Source organism: Xiphophorus couchianus, chromosome 18 (genome assembly GCF_001444195.1).
Source record: "Xiphophorus couchianus chromosome 18, X_couchianus-1.0, whole genome shotgun sequence".
Taxonomy (NCBI): Eukaryota; Metazoa; Chordata; class Actinopteri; order Cyprinodontiformes; family Poeciliidae; genus Xiphophorus; species Xiphophorus couchianus.
Genome location: NC_040245.1, coordinates 12,735,484 through 12,750,683, shown reverse-complemented (window position 1 = coordinate 12,750,683; position 15,200 = coordinate 12,735,484). Strand labels below are relative to the sequence as shown.

At 37.9% G+C, this 15,200-nt stretch overlaps 1 protein-coding gene across 2 annotated transcripts; it reads left to right on the top strand.

Moving 5' to 3' along the window:
- The first annotated feature begins 122 nt into the window (after window positions 1-122).
- Window positions 123-14,224, top strand: akt2 (v-akt murine thymoma viral oncogene homolog 2). 2 transcript variants are annotated; one of them, XM_028044970.1, is made up of 14 exons: window positions 123-403; window positions 2,254-2,408; window positions 4,762-4,893; window positions 4,967-5,078; window positions 5,923-6,076; window positions 6,592-6,723; window positions 6,830-6,895; window positions 6,985-7,053; window positions 7,289-7,411; window positions 8,054-8,182; window positions 8,604-8,818; window positions 10,564-10,651; window positions 10,745-10,847; window positions 10,967-14,224. In XM_028044970.1, the coding sequence occupies exons 2-14, from the start codon at window positions 2,363-2,365 to the stop codon at window positions 11,044-11,046; spliced, it is 1,449 nt and encodes a 482-aa protein (XP_027900771.1). In that variant the 5' UTR covers window positions 123-403; window positions 2,254-2,362; the 3' UTR covers window positions 11,047-14,224. The 2 variants fall into 2 exon arrangements, with proteins under 2 accessions (XP_027900771.1, XP_027900770.1); XM_028044969.1 differs by having other exon boundaries at window positions 123-552.
- Window positions 14,225-15,200: the final 976 nt, after the last annotated feature.

The window sequence follows — 15,200 nt, the reverse complement described above, 5'->3', positions numbered from 1 at the left end:
CGTGTGTCAGAAAGTCTGCTCCAGCTTTGCATAGACGACTTGAGGTTAAGGTCACTCTGCAGTACGTGGTGTACTTTCACACCGACCGTTCAGGTACAGTGGACCCTCTGCTTGCTGGACGTCACTTCCCATTGTGTGCGTCTGCAGGGCTGTTGGTAGTGACACTCAGACGGAGGGCTTCTGTGCTAAGCAAGCGACTAACCGCATTAAACCCGTAGAGAGAAGCGGCTTGTTTGTCTTAAGTTATAAACTCGGTTCGGCCACCAATAACGACCTCCGTTCCCACTTGAGTGGACTTTATACACCACTCTGCTTGCTTAGGTAAAAGAGTGCCGCAGCTTCTGACCGAGCACGCCGCCGCTCCTGCCCGTCTCCGCCGCTGCGAGAGAAGAAAACAAGCTCGGTGAGCAGTGTGCGCTAAAGCTGTGTGATCATTGACAGAGTTCAGTACACACAAGCTCCCAACCGTAACTTGTCGGCGCATCGTGCAGCTTAGCTCAGAGGATCTTCGGAAAGCCACGGTTGCGGATATTCTTTGCCTCCGAAGTCGAGGTAAGGGTAGATATTAATGAGAACTAGCGCAGGTGGCTAACATGCTAACTAGCTGTTAGCTTAAAAATATGTTTTGGCTAGATGCCTTGTTTGATCTTAATGCGCCCTTGGTCAGTGTTCTGGTCTTTGCCCGTATTTTTTAATGTTGTTTGAAATACCTTTAAGGTTATATTAGTCATGTCCATAATACATTAAAAGCACATTAAATGCACATAAAAAGCTGAAAGATTGGTGACTATGTTAGCTAGCTACCACCCTCCAACGCTGTGGCTGTGTTTACGTTACTGTATTACAGTGGGCTGATTGTAGTAATGTATGGGTTTGTAAAAAAGGTAGTTTTACGCATTATTTGCTGTCTATACGTGTTCAGTATCTTTTCCTGCTTAGTTGTGGTTTTAAAGCCGCAAAACAATATTGCGTAAACTTCAGCAACTGTCATGTGTTTTTTTTTCTTTGCGAGGACAAACCTGTTTACAGTGAAAGGTTGGCTTTCTTATTTACTATCTCAAAAAGCAATTACCTAGTAGTACTCTGTGCACTCGCAGCGTAGATAACTATGGGGAGCTATAAAAGGTCTGAAGTCGAGAGAAGCCTTATCTGTTTTTATCTTGGTAAACAAAGCAGTTCAAACAGCCTTTGCGGCCGTATGTTTTAAAAAAGAAAACTAAAAACGTGTCTGCTCAATATGGCTTTTAGGGGATTTTAATAATTATTTATTATTTTATTTCCACATTGGTTAAAAAAAAGCAACAAGCAATATGTTGACATGTATGATTGGTTTGGATTTTTTCCCCAACATTTTCATGTTTGCGTGAAGATTTTTTTTATTATAACTAAAGATTTTTTGAAACCTAACATATTATCTTTTTATATTATATTGGGTTTTTGTTGCCTTTATTTATTTATGACGTTCTCCACTGTACCACTCTATATCTTTTCTAAAGTGTTTTCTTATGTCTAATTGTTTTTAGCTCTGTAATTTTCATTGAATTTCCCTGAAATTCTGGTAAACCTATTATCTAACTTAAGCTGTTGATTCTGGGCTGACCCTGGATCCTGGGCTGTCCACTAACAGTTACCAAAATCAAAAGAGAAGACCGTTGCATTTTAAATGAAGAGCTTTGTATAGTTCTCTCTGTTTGATCATTGACTTGGAGCACCTTATAAGGTTTACATGGCACCACTGGAATTCAAAAACAGCAGCCATGTTTTTTTTTTAGTTTTTTTTTTTTTTAGACATACCATAAAGGTTAGAAGACCAAGGTTACAATATGCAGCTTTGCATGATCAACCGAACTGGTTTATGATGATGGTGTGCAGATTTCAGCAGATTTCAGTGTTGTGGAGTTGTATTTCAGGACACCAGAGTGCTTAAGAGGGTGATTTATTTTCCAAGTAGGTTGCTATGTTGTCAGCTCTCAGAGACATGTGAGAGAAAATATGCTACCTTCATACATTGCTTTCACTTTATGTCTTAACTTTTGTCTCAAAGGTTGTAGTTTTACTTCTTTTGGGTTCTGTGTCTTGTTTGTTTTTCTCTTTTCCTTTATGTCTCTATGGCCCGTGGCTGTGTTTTCTAATGTCGACTACAAATACATGTGTAGAGTGCTCTCCTAATCTCTTTATAAGATGCTTATTTTTTTAATCAACAGTTTGTTTTTCTTCACAAGTCTTTTTTTTATTTTTTGTTTTGTCCTCCAGGTGTTGTATCATATAATCTTAAGCTACTGTGAGGCACTTACCTAATAAGACCAGTTTCCATCAGCTTCCCTGCAGCCCCCTACCTGCCCCAACAGCCTTCTGCCCCAGCATGGATGAAGTCACTGTTGTTAAAGAAGGATGGCTCCACAAGAGAGGTAGGAGGCTCTGTGTGTCTATCATAAAATATTTGAATATACAGTAGCAAAATATATTGGAATCCATATGTGTGTTACATACAGCATGAAATAGTAGCCTAATGAAAACCAGCTCCTTATTTTTCGCTTCCATTCATAGAGAGAGTCTGGAGCCTCTGCTATTGAGAAACGATTTTTTTGCTGGAGGTGTGCACATTAGTGAGTGGGTTTGGGTGAATGTGACGAGTGTAGAGTGTTTTGAGTGGTCGATATGACTTTAAAAGCACTATAAAATTTAGTATGTTTTGCCATTTAGCTTTCTTTTAAGTTTTATTGCAATTTTTTATAGTGATGAGCTTCAACAATTCCTTGATCTGTTTTGTCCTGTGGATTGTGTTGTTTCCAAGAAACAATCAAACAGGAAGTTAGCCTGTCTACTAATACAATAAGAGTAAAATTATGAAAAGCTCCATTAGCCTTTATTATAACAAAAAGGGGGGAAAAAAAGACTTTTTAAATAATCTTGCTAGTTTTGTGTCAAAAAAACCTCAACAAATGTGTGAAAACGTTATATTTATGAGTACGCTTGGTTGCATTGGGTCCATTTTCAACAAACTATAGATTACTAAACAACAAATGACAGTGTAGTTCATGTCAGAAACAATAAGCTTGCTTCATTAGTGTTTTTCTGATGTCACATTATCACGGTTTGGTAGCTCAGTGCCAAACTAAAGCTATTTTTTGAAGTTATTTTCCTACATGTGGTATTCATTACAAAATGGCTGTTTTTCAGCTTTAATGTTTGAGCTGTCAGACACAAAAAGCAATGCTGTCTCTTTACAATGTTCTCTTTACAATGTATTATAACTCTAACAGTATGCTGTCTATCTTTATATTTCACAGTTTCTCTTTTCTTCTCCTTCTGTTGTCATCATTTAATGGGTTCACAATATTTATGTCAGTAAACCTAATGGCACACAGTGTACTGGGGCATATATAATATGTCATTATTACTCTCATCCCAGGAGTAAAGTTTCAATTTCCAGAAAAATACATTTCTTCCACACCTCTCAATATAAGATGGGGAACTAATATGAAGTGGGCTATGCAGACTTGCCTTGTCGAACCCGGTCCTTTCCCCATGGAAATGCTGACTTGACTTGTTAATTGTGCTGAAACAAGGAGGGATCCCACCATTTAAAGACTCCACATTGGTTTTTGTTCACAGGGAAAACTTAAAGGGATACTTTACAAATTTTTGTAAGAGAAATTTTGTGAAGGTAGTAGCTGCAGTTATCTTACCTCTTGTAAAATAAAGCCATATCCTTCTTAGTTGGGTTGGAAATATCTAGATGAATTCATCCACTGATCAGTCAAACTGATTCAACCATCAGCTGTCAGTGTAACCTTCTGTGACAAGATGAATGTTTTCGACTTAGAGAAAGATAACAAACCTAAAGACAGTCTTTAGAGAGACTGGAACAATTAATATTCCCTTCTGTAGCCTTCCAGGATGTTGAGATGTGTTTTTGTGATCATGGTCCAAAGTTACTGATTTTGCTGCACTTTTTTTTCAAAAAGTCGCTATCAAAGTTTTACTTTTTTTAGCTTTATTTTTGCCATAATATGGTTGCACACAAAAAAGACAGTATCTTAACATAGTTGAAATTTTGAGCGCAAATAACGCTTTCGATTATCTTGTATAAATAGTGCCCTTAATATCAATGAAATTACGTCCTGAGGAGTTGTCAAAGTGCAAAAGAATAATTCCATATTGGCTATTGATGTTAACAAGATAAGTTTACACAGTATAAGAAAAACCCGCAGAGTATCTCAAAGAGGTTTTTGACAAAAAAAAAAAAAAAAGAAGAACGTTACAGTTTAGCATAAAACACACTTTCATCTTGATGGTTCAGCTTTCAAGAGACATTGTGAGACAGAAAGTTAAGGAGTCTCAGGGATTGGTCAGAATTCATCAGAGAAGATGGAAAGCGTTAACGTGATTGGTCTGATTTGAAAATTTGAAGTCTGCGCAAAATTTGCGAATTATGAGTGAAGGAGCAGTAATAGTTGCAATCAATGCCGCAACTTTCGGGAGGGACTGACGTAGCAATGTATACCTTGGAGAAACATTTTTAAGATACTAAAATAGTTGGTTCTTCTGACTAGCTGTTAGCCTTACACTCTTCTGAAGATTTATTCACTTTTTTTAAAAGTTAATGGCAGTACGACGTTGTTCTGTTAGAGATGAGTAAACTATGACTGATACTTTCATGGAACTTCACTCTAAAGTCCAAACCATCCTTCTATTAAAGAAATATCAAAAGACGAAGTGGTGAAACGCTGACACAATCTCTCGTGTTTTTGTGTCCAGGTGAATACATCAAAACATGGCGACCTCGCTACTTCATCCTGAAGAGCGATGGATCCTTTATCGGATACAAAGACAAGCCGGAGGTGTCCAGTGACCTCAGCCTCCCACCGCTCAACAACTTCTCCGTCGCAGGTTGGCTTCCCGTCCGGCTGCCGTTGTGTTTTCATGTTTTGTCTGGAGTGTCTGATGTGTCTGCGCTCTGTAGAGTGCCAGCTGATGAAGACGGAGCGCCCCAAGCCCAACACATTTGTAATTCGATGTCTGCAGTGGACCACCGTTATAGAGCGGACTTTCCATGTGGAGACCAACAGCGAGAGGTAAGACTTGTCATAAATTTGACCTTAATAAAATGGGTAAAAAAAAAAAAAATTCTTAACAACTAAAAATCGAGCTTACAAATGCAAAAAATCAACCACACTGAACCAGCGGGGGGAAAAAAATATTTTAAATATAAAACATTTCTTCTATTTCTGTGGTGAATTGAAACTGAAACCAGTCATGCTGAAACACAAGCTAAATATTTGCATGTTATTATCTCACACATAAACATATGTCAGCTAAAATCATTTAAAGAAGGAAACGTCAGCTCTGTGAAACATTTGTTGGGATGTCGACTAGACGGCCTGTTATTACACACAGCCAGCAAACATCATTTCTGAGCTCCTCACCACATGTATGAGAGCGTAAACCACATGTTTACAGTGTCTTTGCAGCACTATGTTTAACATGTTTGATTGGTAATGACTTTGACTTCTTTTAAAGGAAGTAAAGATAGAAAGACACAGAGCAAATTTAAACACACTGAAGTAGTTTTTACTACGTAGAGATAAATCCTTATAGTTTATGAAAGTAGGAACATCCATCCTGCTTAAAATAGGATTCAGTGCCAGATTAGACCTGATTATTTAATTCCAACCGAAGAAAATTGGGTAGAAAATCCCAGAGGCTCCGTGCTGAAAAACACAAAGATTATCCTCTAAAGTTAGGTTGGTTGATCACATTTTAACCCTGAATTTTGGACTGTTCAGTTTAACATTCATCTCACTAAAGATGTTTTAAAAGTTTGTCACACACAGTCACTTGATTTCATTTCACTGAGTCATTTAGACATGGAATAAGATTCGATTTGACGAGGTCGACATCTGCTTCCTTCCGGGTCAGGGAGGAATGGATGCAGGTGATCCAGACAGTAGCAAACAGCCTGAAGAGTCAGCAGCAGGATGAGGAGCCCATGGAGATCAAATTTGGCTCACCCAGCGACAGCAGCGGCGCAGAGGAGATGGAAATTGCTATGTGCAAATCCCGTTCAAAAGTGGTTAGTATTTGCTCAAGCAGTGCCTGGCAGCCAATCGCTTGCTGTGTTTGTCCAGCTAAGCTCATCTTTATTGAGCAAGTTGTTCAAACTGTAAGCCTCTTTCTCAAAGCCTTTTTTTGGTGGTGGTGGGGGCATTCTTTAAATAAAGGGGAGCAAAATGTTTTATCTTTCTTTTTTTTTTTTTGCGTTGATTCTTAACCTGAAATTGACTTTGGCTTTATAGATTTTATTTATAGACTGACTGTCTTAGCTTTATACCTATTGTTAAATATTTCTTTATCTCTCTTTTTCCCCAACCTTTACTCAAATTGTATTCTGTAAATGTTGCGTCCAGTGCAAACATATCCCTCTATATCAGAATGAAAAAAAAATTCTAGCACACAACTAGAACCATCGGACATCATCCGGTGTTTGAGATAATGTCCAGCTTATTGATTCTGGTTGAAAATACATTAAAAAACAGAAAGTAGTTCAGGCTAGTTGGACAGTAAACACATTCATCTTTTCTCCTCCAGACTATGAGTGACTTTGACTACCTGAAGCTGCTGGGCAAAGGGACGTTTGGAAAAGTGATCTTGGTTAAGGAGAAAGCTACAGGGATGTACTATGCCATGAAAATCCTCCGCAAAGAAGTCATCATTGCTAAAGTAAATCCTATCACATTAAAGTCTTTGTTTTAAACTGTGTTGGAGAAGTAGCATGTTGTTTTTCTGTCACCACATGGACCAAAATCATGTGTGTGTGTTCATGTAGGATGAGGTGGCTCACACAGTTACAGAGAGCAGAGTTCTCCAAAACACACGGCATCCTTTTCTAACGGTGGGTCACCTGTACTTGAGCTGTTTGTTTGTAAGCATTACACTGTTTTATCCTTCAAACCCAGTCACGCATTTTCCTCTCTTCTTCAGACACTAAAATATGCATTTCAAACACACGACCGGCTATGCTTCGTGATGGAGTATGCAAATGGAGGAGAAGTAAGGCTTCCTTTTCTGCCTTTTGTTATCATAGTTCTATATTACTGTTGTGGAGGTTGAAATGAAAAGTATAGTTAGCTTTAAAATTCAGCTATGCTGTAAAAAAATCTGGCAAATGTCGTGTTTGCTTTTACTGTTTTTAAGTTTGTAAGACGGCTTTAAATGTTGAATATGCATATTCTGACACGTGACTTGTAGATTATTATTATTTTTTAAATTGTTATTTCTCTTGCAGCTCTTCTTTCACTTATCCCGGGACAGAATATTCACAGAAGATAGAGCACGGTTCTATGGTGCAGAAATAGTATCAGCACTGGAGTATCTACACTCACGCAATGTTGTTTACAGGGACTTAAAGGTAATTTGTTTCTTGATTTAATGACGCACAGATTGTGATAAATAGATGTAAACTGTTCAGAGTGATTGGACTGCTGTTGAGTTTCAAGAGGGAGGGAGATTTTTTGCAGTGTGAAACCGCAGCATTTTAAGCTGAAGCTCAGTTATTCCTCTTTCAGTTTGAACTTTGAGCAGTTGTTGGTTTAAAAGTCATTGGTGCATCTCTATTTAAAACCAATCAGTCCGGCAGTGAACTGAAACGGTCAAGTTTCAGGCAATAAATATCAACTCATTATGTTTGCTTATTTTATCTTTCTTCATATAAAATAAGCCTTATTGGGACTCATGGGCCCATTTCCAGCATAAGCTTTTAGATGCAGTTTTGTAGTTTTATTTTGTAGAATGTTAAGGAAATATGCTTTTATTCTAGGAATAATCCTGCATCTAATTTACATTGTGTGTTAGAATCAAAAAACCTGCAGCATATATCTTCTCTTAAGTGTTATAGTCCTCAGAAAGTCAAAAGAGAAACAGTAAAAATCATAATCAGCAGATCAACCTTCAGAGAAAGGTGCAGGAGGAAAGCTTTCTCTAGTTTTTCCATTTCTCTGCCAGCCATACTGCTGAAGTGATTTAACTTTAAATTGGATCTTTTCATGCGCAGCTGGAGAACCTGATGTTGGACAAAGACGGCCACATAAAGATAACAGACTTTGGGCTGTGTAAGGAGGGAATTACAGACGGTGCCACCATGAAAACCTTCTGTGGAACTCCAGAGTACCTGGCGCCAGAGGTAAAGTCTTCGTCCTTCTGGTGATCAGAAAAGGAAACAGAAACGTGTTGGTAGGGTGACGTTTAAAAAAATGATACCTGAAAAGCAAAAAAAATGGGAAATGATACATAAAGAGTAACACTGAGTAAACATCATATCATTTAAACCCATTTATGTCTTGCATTACTGTCATAAAAAAAAAGAATTTATATATTTTGCTTTGTGAGGTATGATAAACTCATAAACTATATTAGTAGTTAGCATTCACGTGTATGCCTATTTTTAAATTATTAAGAGTTGCTCTTTAACTTTATGTGAAGTAATTACATTTAAAATGGCAACGTAACCAGAGAACAAAAGGTCTTCATGGCTACTTCCTTTTTTTTTTTTAAGTTTGTTTTCTTTCGTAATCGAATGTTCCTTTTTTTCTGCTCTCCGTCAGGTACTGGAGGACAACGACTATGGCCGTGCCGTGGACTGGTGGGGACTGGGAGTGGTGATGTATGAGATGATGTGTGGCCGGTTACCGTTCTACAACCAGGACCACGAGCGTCTGTTTGAGCTCATCCTCATGGAGGAGATCCGCTTCCCGAAGACCCTGGCACCGGAGGGCAAGGCCCTGCTGGCAGGCCTGCTGAAAAAAGATCCCAAACAAAGGTTGGTGATCTGATTCACTGTAGTTTATAACTCATAGCAAATATTAACAAATAAAGGAAATTGTGCAGGTATGACTTAAAACTAAACTATTCCAATCATATATAAGTGTGTGTTACAGGAAGACTAATTGTTTTTGTGCTTCTATTTAAATAAAACACATGCTTAAAGAAAGCTACAGCTTTGCAAGTGTTACCAAATTTTTTAAGACATATAACATCTGAATAATTAGGTTTTCCACTTGACTTAGGGGCTTTTAGGTAGTTTGTCACTAAAAGTCATGACAAATCATGTAATTAGAAAGGCTCCAATTGTGATGAAAAAAGCCGTAATCTTCAACAATAAATCCCTAACTGATTAATTTTGTTCCATCTATTACACTCCACATGTTTTAAAGACGTCTTTCACCTTTTTATGAAATGCATAACTGCTGTAGACTTCCTGTTTACATGCTTTAGGAGCAGAGAAGAGAAAAGAATCGGCTCCGGTTGCAAGACCGGGTCATTTGGACCGACAGGTCGCACTGACCCCACGTGCGCTTACGCGAGGTTTTTTTGTGTATGGTTTCAGAAACCGCATTCACCGCGCTCCTCTTCGGTGTCACACTAAAAGGGCTAAAGGCCGACGTTCTGTTGTCAAAATCTCCATTTTATTGTTTTTATTTCACATTGACACTTTGAAATGTTGGAAGCATCCCTTTAAATTTGGTACATTCACAAATTTTAATAATTGTAGTCTGTACAACAAACCATTTATGAGAAATGTCTAGGAAAGTTTGAAAAACTGACTATATTATGAAATTTAAATGTAAGAAAAACATTGAATTACTCCTGTTGAACTTAAGAAAATGTGCCTCCTTATCAGGACCATTTACTAGGGTAGATTTCCTGGTAATCTGGTTTGGCTTTGGTTCTTAGAGGAAACAATAGAGGTTCAGAAATATCCCCAGGAAAACAACCCTGGTTCCTGAAACAGGTTATTGCAGTGGAAACACACCTCATGTAAACACCAGCACATGTTCGTACCAACCTCACACATAATAAACACAGATAACGTCTTCTGAACGCCACTATAGGTTGACTAAGCAAAGCGATTGGTGCTTGTGTCACTGTGTTAAGATACAAGGTGCTACAGGAAACCAGGCATAAAGCAAAATTTTTATTTTTTATTTTTACTCGTCTATTTTATCATTTAAAATTCTTGTCTCCGTGGGTTATCATCTCTTTTGTTGGACTGTTTAAGGAGGAGTAAATGTTCATGTTGGGATTTGGTGATTTAAAAATATAAGAATAAAATTAGATCTGCTGTTTGTGCTCATTCATTTGCTGATAGATTAATCTCTCAAAGAAAGAGCTGTAAAGCCTCAGAAAATGTTCTTTATTTGGGGTTGACACTTTGCTGCAGTTAATGTTTTGCTGAGTGTGCTTGGCAGCTCAGCTATAAACAAAGTAATAATGTTATTGCAGCCCATGTACCTCGCTGATTGTTTTCGGTTCTGGGTAATGGTTTTAAGCAGGCACATAATTGATTGTTGTTTTGGTCAAGTCCCCATGTTTCTGCTAGTCGCAGGAGAACTGCTAATATTAGCACCCTGAGCTGTGCCTGCAGGCTTACTAAAAAACACACACTAAATTTGTTTTGAAACTGTTCAGCGTCACTCGCTGCTCGTTTCTGATAGCCACGTTTGCGTGTTTATTTATAGCCGGTACATACATGGCGGTGATAGTAATGTTGTTTTCCTTTAACAGGCTTGGAGGTGGACCAGACGATGCCAAAGATGTAATGACCCACAAGTTCTTTGCCTTGATAAACTGGCAGGACGTGATTGAAAAAAAAGTGAGAGGACTGAAACAGAAATATATGATGTGATACTTAACATAAGGCGGCAGTTTGTAAAGTGATTGTTTTTCTTTTTGTCTATTTTCTCAGCTTATCCCACCCTTCAAGCCCCAAGTAACATCAGAGACAGACACCCGTTACTTCGATGATGAGTTCACAGCACAATCTATTACAATAACTCCTCCAGACAAGTGTAAGCAAATATGCTTTGAATTTTTGAGTGTAACTCTGATCTTTTACATCTGTTTTTAACTTCCAATGTTTGTCTCCTCCCTCTCCCTCTCTCTCTCACTCTCTGTGTGTACACTCCAGATGACAGCTTAGATGTTGAGGATTCAGATCAGCGTACACACTTCCCTCAGTTCTCATACTCTGCCAGCATACGGGAATGATCACTAAGACTCATGAACAAGCAGGCAGGCTGGCACACAATCACAATCCCAATCCCACATGCACCCTTGCACTGGTGAGGAATTAAAAAAATGACACAAAACAAACAAAAAAAAAAAAAGTGGCACAAGGCACATTTTTCATTCTGTCTTTTGACACAATTACAGGTAAATTATGGAGAAAAAATATATAGTTTATAAAGTATGAATTCAACACACAGCCCATGCCTGACCGAGCTCAGCAGGTTTGTTTGAATAGACTGGCAGCTTTGTCTCTGCACGTCCTGCTGGACCTCTGCAACACCACATCAAAGCCTTTACACTTCAAACCAGGTTATGCCAGCAAGTCCCTCATCTTTACCAGCTGTACCTAAGGTCCTCACACACACGCACAACAAATGACCCATGCTTAAACTACATATTTACATCATCAAACTTGGTAGAATTTAAAAAAGTGTAATCTGAATTTGGAAAATGAAAAATATTTGAGGGAGGGGAAACAACTTTTTTTTTAATTATTATTATTTTATCAGTTACGGTTTTAAATGTAAAGCCATATTTCAAATTTTTTTCTTTTTTTTTTTGATTAAAAAGAAAAATAACAAGTGCCCTTTCTGGAACTTGCTGTTACAAATCAAGTGTAGGGTTTTCCTATAGCAGGGGGGGGAGGGGGGGACAAGGACACGGGGGACGATGAGGAGAGTTGCCATTACGGTGTTTGCACTGCACAGGGTGTATATGCGGATGGGCGAGAGGATATGAATGTATGCGTGTGTGCAGAGAGAGCGCAAGAGGAACGAGTGAACAACAGCTTGAATCGTCAGCCATCCATTTGTGTCGTTTTTATGCATGTTTTTAAACTAAACGTTTTGCTGGAACATGGGCGAGAGAGGACACACTACGCAACACACTCAGTGGGCTGTTTTTCATTTTGAAGCCGTGTAGTTTAAGATTGCTGTTCTGATTGCTGGCTGTTAAATTGTCTCAGTCAAGACAAACAAACAGACCTTATTGCATGGCTTACCTTTGCTGTCGAAACTGCATTCGATAATGTGATGCAGCGCTCATTCACGTGGAGTCCAGGTTTGTAAACTCAGATTCCAGCTAGTCTCTGGTTTTCTAGAAAGAAAATCCAGGCTAGTTTCTCCATGTGTACATATTGATAAAGACTGAATAAAACTCTGACCCCAGTTTTCCTGGACCTGTCCAAAAAATGTCCCGTTTTAAGTATTTACTCTGTCTTTTGTTCTGTAAAACTTCCTCCCTTGCTGAGATGGTTATTCAGCAATATATTTTTTTTTATATCAGTGAAACGTCTTTAAGTATTTTTAAACCTAGCTTTTAATTTCTCCCTTCATTAAAAAAAAAAGTCTAAATCATTCAAAGTGACTTTTTGGACATTTATCTTGTTGATTTGATTCAACGTTTCACATTTAGAACCTGATTTGTTTCCTTAAGTGTCTGAGCACTTAAAATGTATGTAGTTGTATGTTTGAAGCAATAGTGTGACCTGTTCAACCTGCCTTTAATTCATCTGTAAAAAGGAGGAACTGCCCAAACATCAGCTGTATTAGTTTCAAGAGAAAACCTGCATACTTTTAGTCGTGAAGGCACATGATTGAGAGAAGCTGACTCAAACTTTTATGTTGTGATGCTGGAAGAGATCTCGCTTTTTTTTTTAAGTCGTGACAAAAGAACATCAAAACATTTTTTTTTTTCTGTTTCATGTTTTTGTTTGTTGAGTTTTCCTCCCTTTTTGTCCATTTCTCAAATTTTGCAAGCCAGATTGTCTGGTTTAAAGTACATTATATAAAAATATGAATATATTAAAGTTTTTTTTGAACTGCTTTCTTTATGTTTTTGTTTTTCTTAAACTCTTTTAAGTTTTTAACTTCAAGGGGATACCATTAGAGAAATGATAGGCTAGGTCCATATTTAGCCAAAAAGCCCTTTTAAATTACAATTTAAAAATTTACATTGGAATGGAGAAATTGTAATTCATATTCTGTTTATATTACCTTACATTCTTAGGGCATAAGTATTAACAAACTGCCCTAAATTTGACTAAACCTCATAAATCCTGAACTTAATTTTTCCCTGATCGTTTTTGAGTTAAGAACAGCATCAGCTAGTCATAAACTCAGTAGCACTGATGATAAGGAAACTGTCCTTTTAATGCTTTCTCCTACAGACATTGCAGAACATTGACTACTTAACGTGCTTGAAGGTTTCGCATGATATCTCCAAGATATCTCTCTTGTCACATTAATTTATGTTTGTGTGATTTTTATTTGAGTTAGTTTTTATTTTTGCTTGTTTGTTGGTGACTTTAAGTTCGTGTGCTTGATTCGAGTGAAAGAGCGTGCCTGTTTAGATGCTTGAGTGAACGTAGTGATTCAAACACAGGAAAAAACAGCAGCTTTTCAACACAGCAAAGACCATGGGGTGGCCTCAGTTCCTGCAGACAATACCGTGATCAAATGGCTTTGATTTATGCTGAAACAACTCCAGCACCTCTTCTCACTGGCTCAGGCACAGTCATCATACTCTGTCCTGGAGTCCTGCTTTGGCAGGGCCCGATATCAGAACCATTGCACTGATGGACTCCACTGTGGATTTGCCTTCATTGCTATCATGGCCACAAGGGGATGCTGCCGGACTCTTTAAACTTGGTGGTGAAGCCATAGATTGAACCTCTCTGTTGGCCACGCTTTAAGCAATGCTTCACAGCTGAACATGCAAGTGAACACCCCTGACCTCTCCTGTAGGCGTACACTGGCACAACAAGTGCCTCTTCATTATTATGTAAATACCAAAAAAAAGGAAAAAAAAGAAGCTTGCTGGTGAATGCAGCATTAGTAGAAGGGGAGGCCTGTAGCTTTGTAGTGTTTGATTTGCAGCTTTACCATGGTTAACATGTTTCTCTGTATATCTGAATGTGATCAACGGTCAGGAATGTCATACCTGATTCTGGTGTTACAGAGACTTTTTTTTTTTTTTTTAATTGATGCTCAGAGGGCAATGAAAAAAAAAAAAAAACAATCTTTAAAGGGAGGACGCTGTCCTAGCCAGAATTCCCACCCCCTTTTAAGACTTTACAATGTAACGGGTGATACCTGCTACAGTATGGTAGCTTATATTTACAACTATAATGTGCCAGTAAACCTTTTTACTGATCAAACCTGTGTCTGTGTCTTTTATGCTCTGCTTTCACTTAATGAGAAATCTGTTCACTTTATATGCTACTAAATTACAATAACTACAATCTCCAATCTCTCACCAACTGTATTTTCTGTTTTTCACAAATGACATTTGAGCAATCTTGGACATAATCCAATCTTGTTTAATGCAAGTGGTTTAATGTTTTCTGATAAAAATATTGTCCTTGTTTTGATGCCTGTTGTGTCAGTTGACTACTAAAATCAGACTGATTATGACCGTAATTAACGAAGCGATCTCCTGCTTCTAGAGATTAATTTCAGTTGAGTGCCAATTAAGAACAAACGTCACCCTATGGCTTTTTATAAAAGTTTGTTCAATTCAGTCACATTCCAACTGATCCCAGTTATCAAACAGCGCATCAAGTTCAGTTTATTATTCAAAATAGCTTAAAATGTTTTCTAAGGAAATCCATCAGAATACATAGAGTCATTGACTTGTATGATACACCCCTCCTGGACGAGCATAAAACGACAGTATACAATTGGATGCATTGTTATCTTTAGAGTAATTCCTCATACCAATTGTGCATAGTGACAATAGAGGATAAACTCCCATTTAATAGGAAGAAATCTTCAGCAAAACCTGGCTCAGTACAAGTGACCACTTGCCAAGACTGAGTTCTTCATTGGAGTCATACATTCTTCACTGTAAACAATGAGTATCATAGAAAATTACTAGAGTCAGATGTCAAAGTTAGAATGCAACGTCCCTCTGATAGGTAGAAATTGACATACTGCACAAAACAAGCAGTAGGTGGCACAATTTCATACGTGGAAGAAGTTTGGTGAACAAATCTGCAAAGACAAAAAGTAAGTGAAATAGGCGGATAAGAGGAGACACAGACAAACCAACTTATTTTTTCAGATCTCATCGATTTCTATGGAAAAGTTGCTAATATCTGGTGGTGTATTAACCTAAGTCATGAATGCCAGGAT

Bases quoted from the DNA above. Each gene is read 5' to 3' on its own strand.
- akt2 (XM_028044970.1), top strand. From the start codon at position 2,363: ATGGATGAAGTCACTGTTGTTAAAGAAGGATGGCTCCACAAGAGAG. The intron at 2,409-4,761 runs GTAGGAGGCTCT...TTTTGTGTCCAG, and splicing joins AGGATGGCTCCACAAGAGAG to GTGAATACATCAAAACATGG. The intron at 6,724-6,829 runs GTAAATCCTATC...GTGTTCATGTAG, and splicing joins AAGAAGTCATCATTGCTAAA to GATGAGGTGGCTCACACAGT.